The 15215-nt window shown below is 40.0% G+C and overlaps 1 protein-coding gene across 2 annotated transcripts in view; it reads left to right on the plus strand.

The window, feature by feature from the left end:
• TMEM245 (transmembrane protein 245) overlaps window positions 1-15215 on the plus strand; it is a 102619-nt gene that overhangs the window by 81584 nt on the left and 5820 nt on the right. For both annotated transcript variants that reach the window (XM_041762631.1, XM_041762632.1), the window contains 2 exons: window positions 517-691; window positions 3469-3663. In XM_041762631.1, coding sequence (XP_041618565.1) covers window positions 517-691; window positions 3469-3663 — 370 coding nt within the window. The remainder of the gene's footprint in view (window positions 1-516; window positions 692-3468; window positions 3664-15215) is intronic.

Genomic DNA, 15215 nt, shown 5'->3' on the forward strand with positions numbered 1-15215 from the left:
AGAGAGAGAGAGTGGACATCCTGCTCTGTAAGGGGATGAGCTTGAAGTCAGGTCCTTCAGCTGGCTGGACTCTTGGTTTTGTTTTTGTTTAAATTACATTTCTGTTTTATTAGAAAGGAACAAGATGAAGAGTTTACATTCATCTCTGAGGTTTATAAACTAATTTCTAATTTGGCTTTGGACTCAGTACAAATTTTGACCAATGCTTCACAGTTACATGATAGGACTGTATATTAACCATTGATTCAAAATAACTGCGGGACACTAGAATTTTGTTGCTTAAGGAGAGATTCTTGGACTAGGCATGTGCTTTAGATTTTTAGCATCAACTTTTGAGATACATACCAGATCTTCATTTAACTAGCACATTCAATTAAATGGCATTATCATGCACCTGAAATTTGAGTTTGTGTTTGTTTAATTTGTTTTGGTGTCATTGAGGAGCTAGTTGCTTAGGTTCCGCTGTTTTATTATTGTTTTAATGGAGATGTTAAGTTGCTTTTCTTTTCATCTTAGCTTTAGCAGCAATCCTGGGAGCAGTGCCCTTCCTAGGGACATACTGGGCAGCAGTACCTGCAGTTCTAGACCTGTGGCTTACACAAGGCTTAGGGTGCAAAGCCATCCTACTGTTGGTTTTTCATCTCCTGCCAACGTATTTTGTAGATACTGCCATCTATTCGGATATATCAGGGTAAGTCCACAGAACTTCTCAAGTTGCTAGTGGATCATATCCAGGGATTTATGTGGCCTTTTTTTTTTTTTTTTTTTTTTTATGTGGCCTTTTTTTAAAGAAGGGTTGTTTTGTTTTGTTTTGTTTTCCCTTTTGCAGATGGGAAAAGGGCAGAGGGTAGGACTTTTCAGTGAAGTAGTCTTTTGTGATCCCATTGATACAATCAAATTTTAATGTAATATAATTAATACCGTTTGCAAGGCATGCTATTTGTTACATAAGTATTTATAATAAATGAGACCCTGCGTTAACACAAATTTTTGAATAATCTTAGTGATATTTAAGCTAGGAAAGAAATATTACTTTTTTTTAATTAATTAATTAATTAATCAATTATTTAATTATTTATTTATTTATGATAGTCACACAGAGAGAGAGAGAGAGAGAGAGAGAGGCAGAGAGGCAGAGACATAGGCAGAGGGAGAGGGAGAAGAAGTCTCCATGCACCGGGAGCCCGACGTGGGATTCGATCCTGGGTCTCCAGGATCGCGCCCTGGGCCAAAGACAGGCGCTAAACCGCTGTGCCACCCGGGGATCCCGGAAAGAAATATTACTAGACATACATAAAATGTTACATTTTAAGTACAGTAATGAGTTAGTGGTTATTTTTAGAACTTCTGTGCCTTTGGAGAAAAACATTGAGTTGTAGGTCAGATTTTCCATGTGAAACCAAATCTCATCAAGTTAATGTCTGATAAACAGAGCTCTATTTACTTAAGATATTATAGTATGGACCTAGAATGAGTACAGGTTAAATTTAAGACAGAATCTAGGCCTTGACCGTATAACATAATAAATACATATCTGTTTTTATAGATTTTGAAATCTCTTAGAAATTGTATTAAATAAATTATGCAAGTTCTTATTTATTCATGTATCTAGATTCACATTGATTATTAGAATCTAGGATGTAACCAAATGCTGAAATTTCATCAGTTACTCAAAATCAGAATGTGCCTACTGAAACTATCGTAATAGTTAATATATTAAATATTTTTAAGTAAAATTCATCATCATAGTAAGTGTAGACAAGGGCTAAGTTCATAGAGTACCTATTAGTTAATTTGGAAATACATACAAATTGTATGCCATCCTGTTTTCTCTCTAGTATCCTGAAATAGAAAACAAATGAAAAAAAAAAGAGAGAAAGAAAGAAAGAAAACAAATGATACGTAACTACTCTGAAGCCCAGAGTTCCAGAGCAGAAAGAAACAAGCAACTCCATAAGCGAGCCTTAGAGAAACTTTTGTGTTTAAAACTTGAGAGAGAAATTTACAGACAAAAGGACATCAAAACATGGTTAACTAGTGCTTAACAGTTGAAATTTAGGGACGCCTGGGTGGCTCAGCGGTTAAGCATCTGCCTTTGGCTCAGGTCGTGATCCTGGAGTCCTGCGTCGGGCTCCCTGCTTGGATCCTGCTTCTCCCTCTGCCTCTCTCTCTCTCTCTCTCTCTCTCTCTCTCTCTCTGTGGGTCTCTCATGAATGAATGAATAAATAAAATCTTTTTTTTAAGAAAAACAGTTGAAATTTAAATAGTAAGAGTAGTCTTTTAAACTTATTAAATGTTTTCATTTCTCTTTACTGTAAATTTTTTATTAAAGTTTCTAGCTAGATTTTAATATTTATATGCGATTTTATCTTAATAATAAAATAATACCTTATTTAACCAGCATTGTTACGAAATGATAGATTTTGTGTAAATTGTTTTATTTTTTAATAAATGAAGCCTTTGTTTAAAAGCTTCCACACTTTTTTTTAAGCTTTAAGCATTTTTGATAGAAATTTTTAAAAAATGTATTATTTAGGGAAAAAGCTTGCTTACAAAGCATGTGGGATGCTTTGTGGAATACTGCCCTATATTTTTTTTGGAATGAGAAAGATAGATTATGAACATAATGTATTGATTTCCTGAAGACTAGCTAACCTTGATTGTTACTTATTGAGCCATTTATTGAATTATAACATAATACAGAATATTATTCCAGAGGTATTTGCCCTTTAGTAAATTGTTCCAATCACCTCTGTCTGAAAACTGGAAATAGAACGTACCTTCTCTCCAAGTCCCTCTTGTGTCAATGGTCATTTGTTCTTGCTGTCAGTGTGCCATGCTGTTTGTCATCTATTTTACTGTTTTCCAGTTATGTAAGTGATCCTGTGGTAAGCTGGAGGGCGGTGATGACTCTCCTGTAAGATAGAAATCTTGGGCTTTGTGACAGGTAGTTTCCTCATGAGGCCTTTTGTCATTACCTGTATTTAAAAACTATTTTAGGATATTGCCCCAAGTCTAACCTGTGAAAAGCACGAGTGCTATTGTATTGCCTTATAAAAAGCACAATTCTTTGAATTGCATGCTAAATTGTGTCTGCTTAACTGTCAGTTGATGGAAGTCAGTGTAACACATGACTTATGTAACCGGTCCTCGGCCAACACTAATCTAGGTCAGGCAGCCATGTAATGGGTATAGGATATTTATATACATTGTGACTTCACACCCTCTGTTGCTGAAACTTCCAGAAAGGCAGATGTCCTATGTGTTACATAGGTAAGAAAATGCTTGCATTCAATATTACAACCACTGTTCAGTTATCTGCACTGATGTAATCTAGAGAAAGTTGGTCATGCAATCAAAGGCCTGGTGTGTTAGGAGTGAAGATTGTTTTAGAGGTGTGTTTCAGATTTACTCTGAGGTTTGTGTTTGTTCAAAGCCCTGAGCTAATCTGTATGCTCTTTGTTGCAGAGGCGGGCATCCTTACTTGACAGGTTTGGCAGTGGCTGGTGGGGCCTACTACTTGGGCCTGGAAGGAGCAATCATTGGACCCATACTTCTCTGCATACTTGTGGTTGCTTCCAACATCTATAGTGCCATGCTAATGAGTCCTACAAATTCAGTGCCCACGCCAAACCAGACCCCATGGCCTGCTCAGACTCAGCGGTAAGTTAGAGCAGAAGGATCATGAACTGGGTATGAAACTGAATTATTCCATGTCTGTAGTCTTTTTTACCTGAGTAGCCTGTCAGGATACAGGTATTTCAGTGCACATGGTCTGCTAAAGATTATAGAAAACTCTAAGTAATAGAAACCATCTGTTTGTAGATGTTTGAGTTTCAGATACCAGGAAAATTTTAAAACTAAATTGAGACAGAATTGTGCATATCATAGAAGACCAAAAATAAATAAACCATATAAAAAACCTCTTGGGGACATGGTGTACCAGATTAAAGGGGAGTCAAGACAGTCAGATGCAGTGTAGGAGTCAGCGGGAGGTTGTGAATTAGTGGTGAGGAGAATCGATAAAGAACATTTATGGAACTGTTGGAGAAATCTGAATATGGGATACATATTAAATAGTTCTTTTTTATGTGTTGAATTTCCTAGTGTTAAAAATTTAAAAAGTGTTAAATTTCCTAGGCATGATACTGATACCTTTGTTGTGTAGCAGAATATCCTTTAGGGATAAGATGTCAAGATGTCTGCAACTTATTTTCAAATAGTTCAGCCAAAACTAATAGAGGGGAAAAGTGACTATAGCAACATACTAACAATTGTGAATCTAGATGAGTGACATTTGGTTGTTAAATGTACTTAGTCTTTCAGTTTTTCTGTAGGCTTCCACTTTTTCAAAATAAAAAGTTGGGGGAAAAATTTTGGTATGGAGTTAGAACTTGTTATTTCGCAAGTACAGACAGACAATCCATAATTGCTGTCATCTGCTGTCACCAACAGTTCATAAAATAAGTTTATGTAATATGAATTATAACTAAAAAAATTTCCCTGATTGTGTCAAAATTTTACAAAGCTTTTTATTGAGGTTTATCTTACATAGGCTGAGATGCACATCTTAAATGTACAACTAGATGGATTTTTTCATATACACATACCCATGTAAGCATCACCTATATTAAAATAGAGTTTATCCATTGCTCTAGAAGGCTTCCCCATACAGTTTCTCAGTCAGACCCCTTCTCTGCTAATGATCTGACCACTGTCACTTAGATTGGCTGTGCCTATTTTTGAACCTAAAAGAAATCCTGTAGTAAGTACTCCTGAATCAGGCCTCTTCTGCTCATGTGTGTCTGTGGCTTCCAGTCACATTGGTGCATGTACCAGTCATCCTTTTTTCATGCTGCCTAGAATTCCAGTACATGAATATACCAGTTTATTCATTGCAGTGTGATGGAGATTTGTGGACTTGCCAGTGTCTTCTGCGTAGACATGAGTATTTAGTTTGAATATATACCAAGAAGTGGGGTGGCTGAGTAGACATCGGTTTTAACTTCAGTGGATACTACTTGTTAAACAGTTTTTCTTTGTGGTTATGCCACTAATCACATGGTAACAACAGAAAGGTAAGATGGACCTTTAACAATTAAAAAGTAAGAAATCAGGGATCCCTGGGTGGCTCAGCGGTTCAACGCCTGCCTTTGGCCCAGGGCGTGATCCTGGAGTCCTGGGATCGAGTCCCGCATCGGGCTCCCGGCATGGAGCCTGCTTCTCCCTCTGCCTGTGTCTGCCACTCTCTCTCTCTCTATCATGAATAAATAAATAAAATCTTAAAAAAAAAAAAACAAAAAGTAAGAAATCTTAACTTTTCAGAGACTCTACTACCTTGTCCTTATTTTTCTCCATTGGAAAATAATTTTTCCTGCATTGGCTCTTCTAGTGTAATGAATTATTAACGAGTTGATACTGAAAATGTATTTACTGAAACAATTTTATGTTTTTCTTAAAAATTCTTTAGAAACATTCTGCTTATTTTGTGTAAAGTTTTGTATTTTCTGAAGAAAGATGTTCTTTAACTCAGAATAGGTCAGATATAGTTCCAGAGTTAGACCCAGTTGATTAGAGGGCCATTTTAGCTAATGCAAGGCACTTACAGGATGGCAGGGAAAAATCCGTTTCCTTAAAAAGAATAAAAAGAGAGGTACTTGGGTAGTTTTAACAAAAGCTTCACCATTTTGAAGGTGGTGACACTATGATATCTGTTTCTGCCTTTCTGTGGGTACCTAAGAAACCAGTGAACAGTAACTTGAAAGAATAGAGAGCCCATGATAACTGGATACCCTACTCCTTGGGTATCCATACAAGAAACCGAAAGAAAATTGGTTGATCAATATTTTGCTGTTATTTTATAAAAAAGCTTTTAATGATTCCAAGTTAGAAAAGTAGGAATTGGTTTTTAAGGTGAGACAAAAGAAACTGAATTCTTCCAAAGGCAAGTGACTCTTCCCCCCCCTCTTCTCCCTTCTGAAGGTAGAATGTGGGACGCCTGGGTGGCTCAGTATCTGCCTTTGGCTCACTTCGTGATCCCTGGGTCCTGGGATGGAGTCCCACATAAGGCTCCCTGACTCCTACAGGGAGCCTGCTTCTCCTTCTGCCTGTGTCTCTGCCTCTCTTTCTCTGTCTCTCATGAATAAATAAAATCTTTATTAAAAAAAAAAAAGAAGGTAGAATGTTATTAATTAGGTGGTATGGGTGTTAAAAATATAATGTGAAGGGGGATCCCTGGGTGGCTCAGCAGTTTGGCGCCTACCTTTAGCCCAGGGCGTGATCCTGGAGTCCCGGGATCAAGTCCTGCGTCGGGTTCCCTGCATGGAGCCTGCTTCTGTCTCTGCCTCTCTCTCTCCCTCTATGTCTATCATGAATAAATAAATAAAATCTTAAAAATATATATATAATGTGAAGGCTTTTATAGTCTTCTTTTTTTTTCCTTAGAGGTTATGTATGCATGTTGTTGAAAGAGTCAAAAATTTCTGCAAAGCTTGTGAGAACTTGTGTGAGATCCTTTGCCTTTCCTCTGTCTTTCCTTTTCCCCTCTGAGAGGAACCACTTTTTTTTAAGGTTTTTTTTTTTTTTTTTTTTTTTTTTTTTTGAGAGAGAGAGGGAGAGAGGGAGAACGAGCAGGGCAGGGGCAGAGGGAGATGGAGAAGCAGACTCCCTGCTGGGTTTGGAATCTGACACAGGGCTGGATCCCAGGACCCTGAGATCATGACCTGAGCCAAAGTCAGATGCTTAACTGACTGATCCACCCAGGTGCCCCTGAGAGGAACCATTTTTTGACTCTCATTTGATTTTTTTTTATCTCCATTTCTTGAAATGGCATGTTTATTTCTTGTTTTGTTTTTTTTTTCATGAATAGGCATTATCTATTAGAAATCACCTTTTACTACCCAACCCCCACTATTAAACTGTGATATTGGTCTGATCAGTATTTGGCACTTAAATTATTATGACTACATAAATTACATTCCTATTTGAGCCTTCTTGTATATTCTGTATGTCTTTACTTCATACCACTTTTTGGTTTCCTTTGAGTTACACCATTTTTTTGTTGGCTTTGTTTTCTGAGTACTTATAGTTAGCCTCAAGCTGTGTGCCAGGTGTTTACATCTCCTCTTGCTCAGTATGCTCAGTTGTATCAGCTATACCACAAGTTTTACCTTCCTGATGAAGTCTCTAGAGTCTTCTGCTCCAGTGGATGCTGGCTGTCCTTTTTCCTGCTGTTCAGCTATCAACTGTGATTCCCTCAGCTCTCCCCTGTGTTGGAATTCTTACTTCCTTTACGATTCCCCATTTCATTTTATTTTTTGATTTATTATTCCCTTTTTGTTGGAGCTCAGCCTCCTATAGATTTTTGGGAAAGAATGTGTGGGGAGTGAATTTTGGGAGGATGGTCCTGTCTGGAGAGGTTTTTCCTAAAGTCATACATAGTAGCTTGCCTGGGTAGAGAATTTTATGTTGGAAATGTTACCTTTAGACTTTATTTCTTCGCTGTCTTCTGGCCTCCACGGTGGTTGAAAGTCTGAAGCTGTTCTAATTCCTGAGTCTTTGTAATTTAACTGTTTGAAACCCTACATGATCTTCTGTTTTACTTCTTTTGTTGTTGTTCTGATTGATATTTTGTAATACCTTTAAAACTGGAAACTTACGTTCTGCAGATCTAAACTTTTTCTTGAATTATTTCATTTATGATTTCCTTCTCATCCTTTCAGAAACTTATTTTGATGTTAAGTCTCATACACTGGTCATCTCATTTTCTTATCTCTGCCGTTTTTCCATTACTGATGTTTTGCCTTTGTTTTCTGGATGACTTCTTCAGTTTTATTTTCCAGCCCCTCCATAGAAATTTCCATTTTTATCACATTTTGAAAAATCTGGTTTATTGAGGTATTATTTACATTAATAAAATTATCTTTTTAGCATTCAGGTAGTTACTAGTTTTCTGTGATGCATGACAAATTACCACTTAGTGGCTTTAAAACAACATGCATTTATTCTTTCAAAGTTTCTGGGGTCGGGAGTCCAGGCACAGTTTAGCTGGATCTTCTGCTTAAGGTCTGACAAGACTGCAGTCAAGGTGTCAGCTGGAGCTGAGGTTTCCTATGTGGCTCGGCTTCCAAGCTTGCCTTTTGTTAGCAGGATTCAATGTCTTGTGGTTGTAGAACTGAGGCTGGCAGCTCCTAGAGGTTGCCTCTCTCTCCATAGGCAGTTTCATAACATGGCTGTTTGCTTCTTCAAGGCCAACAACAGAGAGCATTTTTCTGATTTGTGTTTCTGACTACTCAGACCTCTTTTAAAAAGGCTTGTTTGATTAGGCTTGGCCTACCCAGTGTGCTCTCGTTTTGATTAAAGTCAACTGATTTAATTAAAGTCAATTAGCCTTAATTACATCTGTAGAATCCCTTCACCTTTGCCATATTAACACAACATAATCACAGTTTCATGTATTTTTGGCTGTTGGTTCCTGGTAAGAGACATTCAGTCAGGAGCTATGGGTGGGTTATTACGTGGGTTATTATTACATAATCTAGCAGAGCCATTGTCTTGTGAAATCCTTGATGTTAGCATTTTTTGGTTCCCCCTTTGGACTGCTAAGCTCCTCAGAGAAAGATCTTCCTCATCTCCTGCCTAGGGGTTGGTGGCCCAGGTGCTGGCAGAAACTCTGGGAGCCAAGAGAGGGAAAGGGACAGGCATCGTTCAAGATGGAAGCATTCATGCAGTCTCCCAGTGTCAGTGTGCACTCGAACCCTTATCTCTGCCTGTTGTCCCTTACTCCAGAGACTTTTTGTTTTACCTTCACTCGTGGGGAAAAAAACTCTTAATTTTCTGCCGATGACAGGGGCAGCTGTGTGGCCAGGTGGAGGTGGGTGAAGATTCTGAGCAGTGGAGTTGTACTGCCTTTTTTTTATTTTTTAAGATTTTATTTATTTATTCATGAGAGACACAGAGAGAGGCAGAGACACAGGCAGAGGGAGAAGGGGGCCCCATGTAGGGAGTCTGACGTGGGACTCAATACCCCGCCCCCAGGATCACACCCTGGGCCAAAGGTGGCGCTAAACCGCTGAGCCACCCAGGCTGCCCTGTACTGCCTTTTAAGTAGACTTTAAAGCAGTCCTTTTGCATTTAGCCCCCCACCTTCACCCTACTTCGAGGGTTTACTTGATATCATCAATTCCTGAAACTCATGGGGGATTTTACTGAAGAAATCAAATTGTTTCCTGGCTTTTTCCACTACTGGCCTAGGATCAGCTTTTTAGGGTAGGCAGGGTTAGAGTGGTTGCCCCACCTGCCTTCCACCTTCTCATAGTTTATGATTCTTGCCTCTTATGTTCTCCACTTGCCCCCCGGCTCCACCCCTGCCTTTCAAGTTTATGCCTTTAAAAAAAATACTTTCAGTGGCTTTTTAAAAAAAAGATTTTATTTATTCATGAGAGACACAGAGAGAGGCAGAGATATAGGCAGAGGGAAAAGCAGGCTCTCTGTGGGGAACATGATGTAGGATTCGATCCCAGGACCCTGGGATCACGAACTGAGCCAAAGACATCAGATGCTCAACCATTGAGCCACCCAGGTGTCCTGGTCATCTTAGTCTTCTGATTCATCTCCCACTCTCTGCTTTTACAATTCTCTAGTCCCTTCTCCACACTGCAGCTGACATGTTCTTTTCAAAATGCAAGCATATCTGATCGTGATACTGTCTCACCAAGAAGTGGCCCCTATTGGTTTTACGAGGAAGATCAAAATCCTTGCAGGACCCTACATGATCTAATCCTGAAACATATCCTCTTACTATCTGAGCTGCTGTCCTAATGGTTTTCTGAGGGCCTCAGACCTACCAGGCTTGCTGCAGTGTGATAGTAGAGGGTGGGTGGTTGCGTTTCATGAGGCAGACATACCTTCTATGTGCAGATGCAGGCACTGGTAGCCAAAAGTACACATTTGTAAGACTGTGTGTACTACCATCTATCTGCATAGGGATGAGCAACTGTCCACCTAAGGAAAACGATTATCACTGTTGATAGTGCTGTTTGCAGTCTTTGATGGGGGTGAATGTCCTGGACACAGCAGAGCATAAAGCTCCCAACTCTTTTGGCCTCGACTGAGTAACCCAAGTGTACCACTTCCTCTGTTCTCTTTCAACACTGGGGCTGTCTGGAAGGTGTGGGGAAGGGCTGGGACTCTCCAGCAGTCCTGTATCTCAGAGTACTTTCTTGACTTTTGGTTAGGATATTCAGACTTGATTTGATGTCTTATTTCACTTATGCCAAAAATTGAGCTCAGCAAAACCTGCAAGGAGCAAGTAGTAATGTATCCCAGGGACTCCTCCAGGAATGTTGTTTTCTGTATTAAGGTTCTCCTGTATCCTCTGTCACCTCTTGACAGTACCAAGAGGGACAATTCAGCTTGGTCTTTCACGAGGAGTTATCAGGAGCTGATTGCTGTTTTTAGAAGCGTGCTTTTAACCAGACTGTGAATGTCTCTCATAATTTAATGCCCAAAGTTGAAAGTGTGTGTTTCGTTATAAAAGAAATTGTCCAGTAATTAAGCTAAGGTTTCTCACACACACACACACACACACACACACACACACAAAACTTATTTTTTTTTTGTCTTCGCAAAATGAGATATGACGGTTTTCTCTAAAAAGCATCACCACTGCTGCAGACCTTTAAATTTTTTTAAACTTTTATTTATTTATAATAGTCACAGAGAGAGAGGAGAGAGAGAGGCAGAGACATAGGCAGAGGGAGAAGCAGGCTCCATGCACCGGGAGCCCAACGTGGGATTCGATCCCGGGTCTCCAGGATCGCGCCCTGGGCCAAAGGCAGGCACTAAACTGCTACGCCACCCAGGGATCCCCTGCTGCAGACCTTTAGATTAACCTTCAGAATTTCAGCCAGAGTGTACTCCCCGTCATGCCAGTTTGGACTAATGAGGGAGAAGAGAGAGAGGTGAAGGTGGGACGGGAGCTGGGTTCTGCTCTCCCTCCGTTCACTGCTGCTGCTTCTTTGCTTCTGTCTCTTGAAAACTTCCTGAATCCTCTCATTCCTCTGTATTTCCAGTGGTATAACCCAGTGCTGGGGCTATTTGAACAGCCTCTTCACTGGTCCCTTCCTCTGCCCTTTGCCCCTCCAAGCTGTGCTCTGTAGTGCAGCCTCTCTGGTTTTTCTGAAGCAAGTAGAAGTCCGTGTGCTGTTAAAATTCCCACAGTGGCTTCCCATGCCCTTCAGGATAGGCTGGGAACTTGAAGTCAGTCCACCAGATTTCACACCTGCTTTCTGTCTACATCTACAGACTCCTCTCTCTCTCTCCCTGTCTCTCTGCTGTCTGGCTTGTGTTTTATTTTCTAGCCATATGGAACTTGTTTTAGTTTCCTGAAGTTATTGTCATCTTTGCATATGTTTCCCTCTTTATAAAGAATACCACACCCTTCCCAGGCAAGGCTGGTACTGTGGCCTGTCCACAAAGTACTCTTCTTCTCAGAAGCATTGCCAGAACTCTCTGGGCCAGGGAAGATGTGCCTAGTGTGTGGTCCCCTGTGCCACAGCATCTTCCACTTTTCATCTGTTTACCACTCTTTTTTTTTTTTTTTAAGCATTGATTTATTGGCATTATTGATTTATTGGCTCCCACACTAGATGATCGTCTCCGGAAAGGCAGGAATAGCCCGGACCAGAGGCTCCAAATCCTGGCAAATCAGCAGGTGTGGCAAAGACGGGAGAAATTCAGGTTTATTTTATTTTATTTTTTTTAATTTTTTATTTATTTATGATAGTCACACACACACACAGAGAGAGAGAGAGAGAGAGGCAGAGACACAGGCAGAGGGAGAAGCAGGCTCCATGCACCGGGAGCCCGACGTGGGATTTGATCCCGGGTCTCCAGGATCGCGCCCTGGGCCAAAGGCAGGCGCTAAACCGCTGTGCCACCCAGGGATCCCTGTTTACCACTCTTTTACCTTTCCTAGCATGGTGTCCGGCACATAGAAAATGCTCAGCAAGCACTTAGTGAATTGATAGATTAGTAAAACCAAGAATGGATCAGATGATAAAGATTTTTGCAATATTACCTTGAGGCTGATAAGAGAGGATGGGACATAGTAAACTGCAGGCTTAGAGCTGTATTCCAAATATGCTGGAAAGGAAGGGATATGCATAATAGAGATGACATGTGCCCTGTCGCAAGATTTGGTACCTGTGTGCTAGGTGAGGGTTTAGGGAATACACATTCAGCTATGCCAAGCCCAGTAAGTTAAATTAGTTAAAGCCTTTTATTTTTAAATGTCCAAAGTTTATTCCATATCTCTAGGAGGCAAGGAGTCAACAACTCTTGAGTTGTTAAATCGGAAAAAGTTGGGCAGCCCGGGTGGCTCAGCGGTTTGGCGCTGCCTTCAGCCCAGGTCGTGATCCTGGGGGCCCGGGATTGAGTCCCGTGTCCGGCTCCCTACGTGGAGGCTGCTCCTCCCTCTGCCTGTGTCTCTGCCTCTCTCTCTCTCTCTCTCTCTCCTCTCTGTGTATTCTCATGAATAAATAAATAAAATCTTAAAAAAAAAGTTTAAACATTTACATAAATGAATTTTTAAAAATCTTACAGAAAACTTTTGAGGAAAAAGATTCAGAATTCAAGGAGCTGGGATTGTAAATGAGAAATCACACGGCACAATTCCCATGGCCATTAAAGGAACTGTGAAATTCTCCGAGCGGTCTGTCCCTCTAACCTCATGTGGTTCCTGTTCTGCATTTCTTGTTCTGGAATGAGAAATTCTATCATGAATTCTAGCATTCATTCTATGCTAAATTATTATTAGCATAATAATTCCTTAGGGTTTAGAAGAGAATACTATATTTATGACTGAGGTAGGACATATACAATTTCTAGAAATACTGTCAATGCAGTATTATCCCTTTGTTTCTTCCTAATCTAGAGAGTTCAAGTTTTATGAGCCCTGCTGATTAGTTAGTTCAGTGTTTCTCCACGAGGACTGAAATAAATTATTTCTGTATCACTAGGTTAGGAAGTTTGTTTTCTAGGAGATAGACTTTTAAGATCAGTGTTAATTCTGGGGCGCCAGTGTGGCTCTCAGTTAGTTGAGTATCCGGGGCATGATTTTGGGATCCTGTGATTGAGCCCCGTGTGGGGCTTTGTACTCATCAGGGAGTCTGCTTCAGCATTTTCTTCCTCTCCCTCGCACCACCCCCTGCGCACACAATCATTCTCTCTAAAATAAATAAAATCTTAAAAAAAAAATTAAAAAGATCAGTGTGTTCTTTCTGTAGGCTTCTACACCTGCCCCCTGTCGCTGTCCCCCTCCCTCTTCCACCCACACACTCACATACCCGCCATCACCACTCTAGACATCTAGAAAAGGTAGACTGTTGAGTTGGAAAACTGTTAGTAACTGTTTTCTCAGCTTGCTTCACTTTGTTTTCTTTTTCTCTGGGTCCTTTTGGAGGCTTTCTTGGCCTGGGGGCAGAATTGAATAGTAGGTATGAATTTCAAGGTGACAGCTAATCTTACTTGTCAACAGAGAGCAGTCACCAGGCCAACCACAGTCTTAATCTCATTTCATGCATCTCTGCCCCGAGGCAGAAGTTTTCATTCATAATTTAGAGAAATTGAATAGAGATCCCAACTTGCGAGTATCTTAGAAATGTGAAGAGATTTCAAAGGATGAATTTAAAAACCTGTTGTGTATTGGATAATGCTTTTTAATATCAGCCAGTTTTTGGTTACTGGCTTTAAAGATTTTCCACGGCTTCTCACAGCTCATAGCCAACTTTGTACACAAACGAAGGAACACAAATTTAGGTGAGACTATGAAAAATAGATAAATAAATAGACAGCTAGGGCAATGGTTTGGGGGTATGGGGGCATGATTTTTGCTTCCCTCAGGAGATATTTGGCAATGTCTGATGACTTTCTGATTGTTATAGCTCCAGCAATTGGAGGCAGGGATGCTGCCAAACATCTTATAATGCACAAAAATGTTGATGGTGCTGCTGTTCAGAAACCCTGATTTGAAGTACAGATAGATGGTAACACATATAAGTCCTGTGTGTATATACATCTTCCTTTTCTTTTCTTTTTTTACATCTTCCTTTGGGAGGATTTCTTTCAGAGTGTAAAAATATTTAAGGAAACAAAATTCACTCCAGTTCTCTTGCCTATCAGCATGTATTCAACATGGTAGGTTTGGCCATGTTCATACGTACACCCTTTCAAAACAATAGGAAGGGTATCCATTCTTCAGAGCTGTTTTTTTGGAAGTAGAGCTGTGCTAGTTGGAGGCATGCGTCAGAGGTACAGAGGCAGCCTTGAGATAAAGCAGTGTCCTTGAATGTAATCTCTTCTCTAACATTGCACCTGTGCTCTTTTGATTCTGAAGTACTTCTGACATTGTGCTAAAGGTTTAGTCTTTAATTTGCCTGTGCTTCACCCAGCTAAACCTGCCTGATAGTGTTACATGAAAATTGAGAAGACAAAGGAATAAGGCAAAAAGGGGTAAGAGAGGTGGCATGAGTGTGGAATTGCACCTGAAGGACAGATTTGCTTTCTGAATTTTTAGATGATTTGTACTCGGTGACAACTTTTGTCACCTTTTTTTTTTTCTGTAACTGAGTTGTTTTCTGAATTTTTGGAATACTTTCCTTATATTCTTCTTTAGGCCTAGTTGTAATGAAAAAGTTGAGTAATCGATTTATAGTAACCAACACATGATTATAGGTATGCAAATAAAATGGGCTTTTAAAAAATATTTTATTTATTTATTCATGAGAGACACACACACAGGGAAAGGCAGAGACACAGGCAGAGGGAGAAGCAGGCTCCATGCAGGGAGCCTGATGTGGGACTAGATCCTGGGTCTCCAGGATCTCGCCCTGGGCTGAAGGTGGTGCTAAACCGCTGAGCCATCTGGGCTGCCCTAAAATGGGCTTTATTTGACTTATAAATTAAGAAGATACAACATAGTATAGTGGTGTGGCTACAAATTAATATAACTTGAAGACTTCAGAATTGTTTTTGAAAAATGCAAACATTTTAAGCTTAACTATTTTTCTGAGTTCCTAGTTTGTGATATTGCTCTAAAGGAGCAATGTAACTTCTGTCTGAAAGGGTAATACATGTGTGCTTTGTCTCTTTGCCATTTAAGATAGAGTTGAGCATATATAAAGAGGGAAAAAAAGTCTCCAAAACTAAAAAAATCC

This window comes from Vulpes lagopus, chromosome 7, assembly GCF_018345385.1.
Source record: "Vulpes lagopus strain Blue_001 chromosome 7, ASM1834538v1, whole genome shotgun sequence".
Lineage (NCBI taxonomy): Eukaryota > Metazoa > Chordata > Mammalia > Carnivora > Canidae > Vulpes > Vulpes lagopus.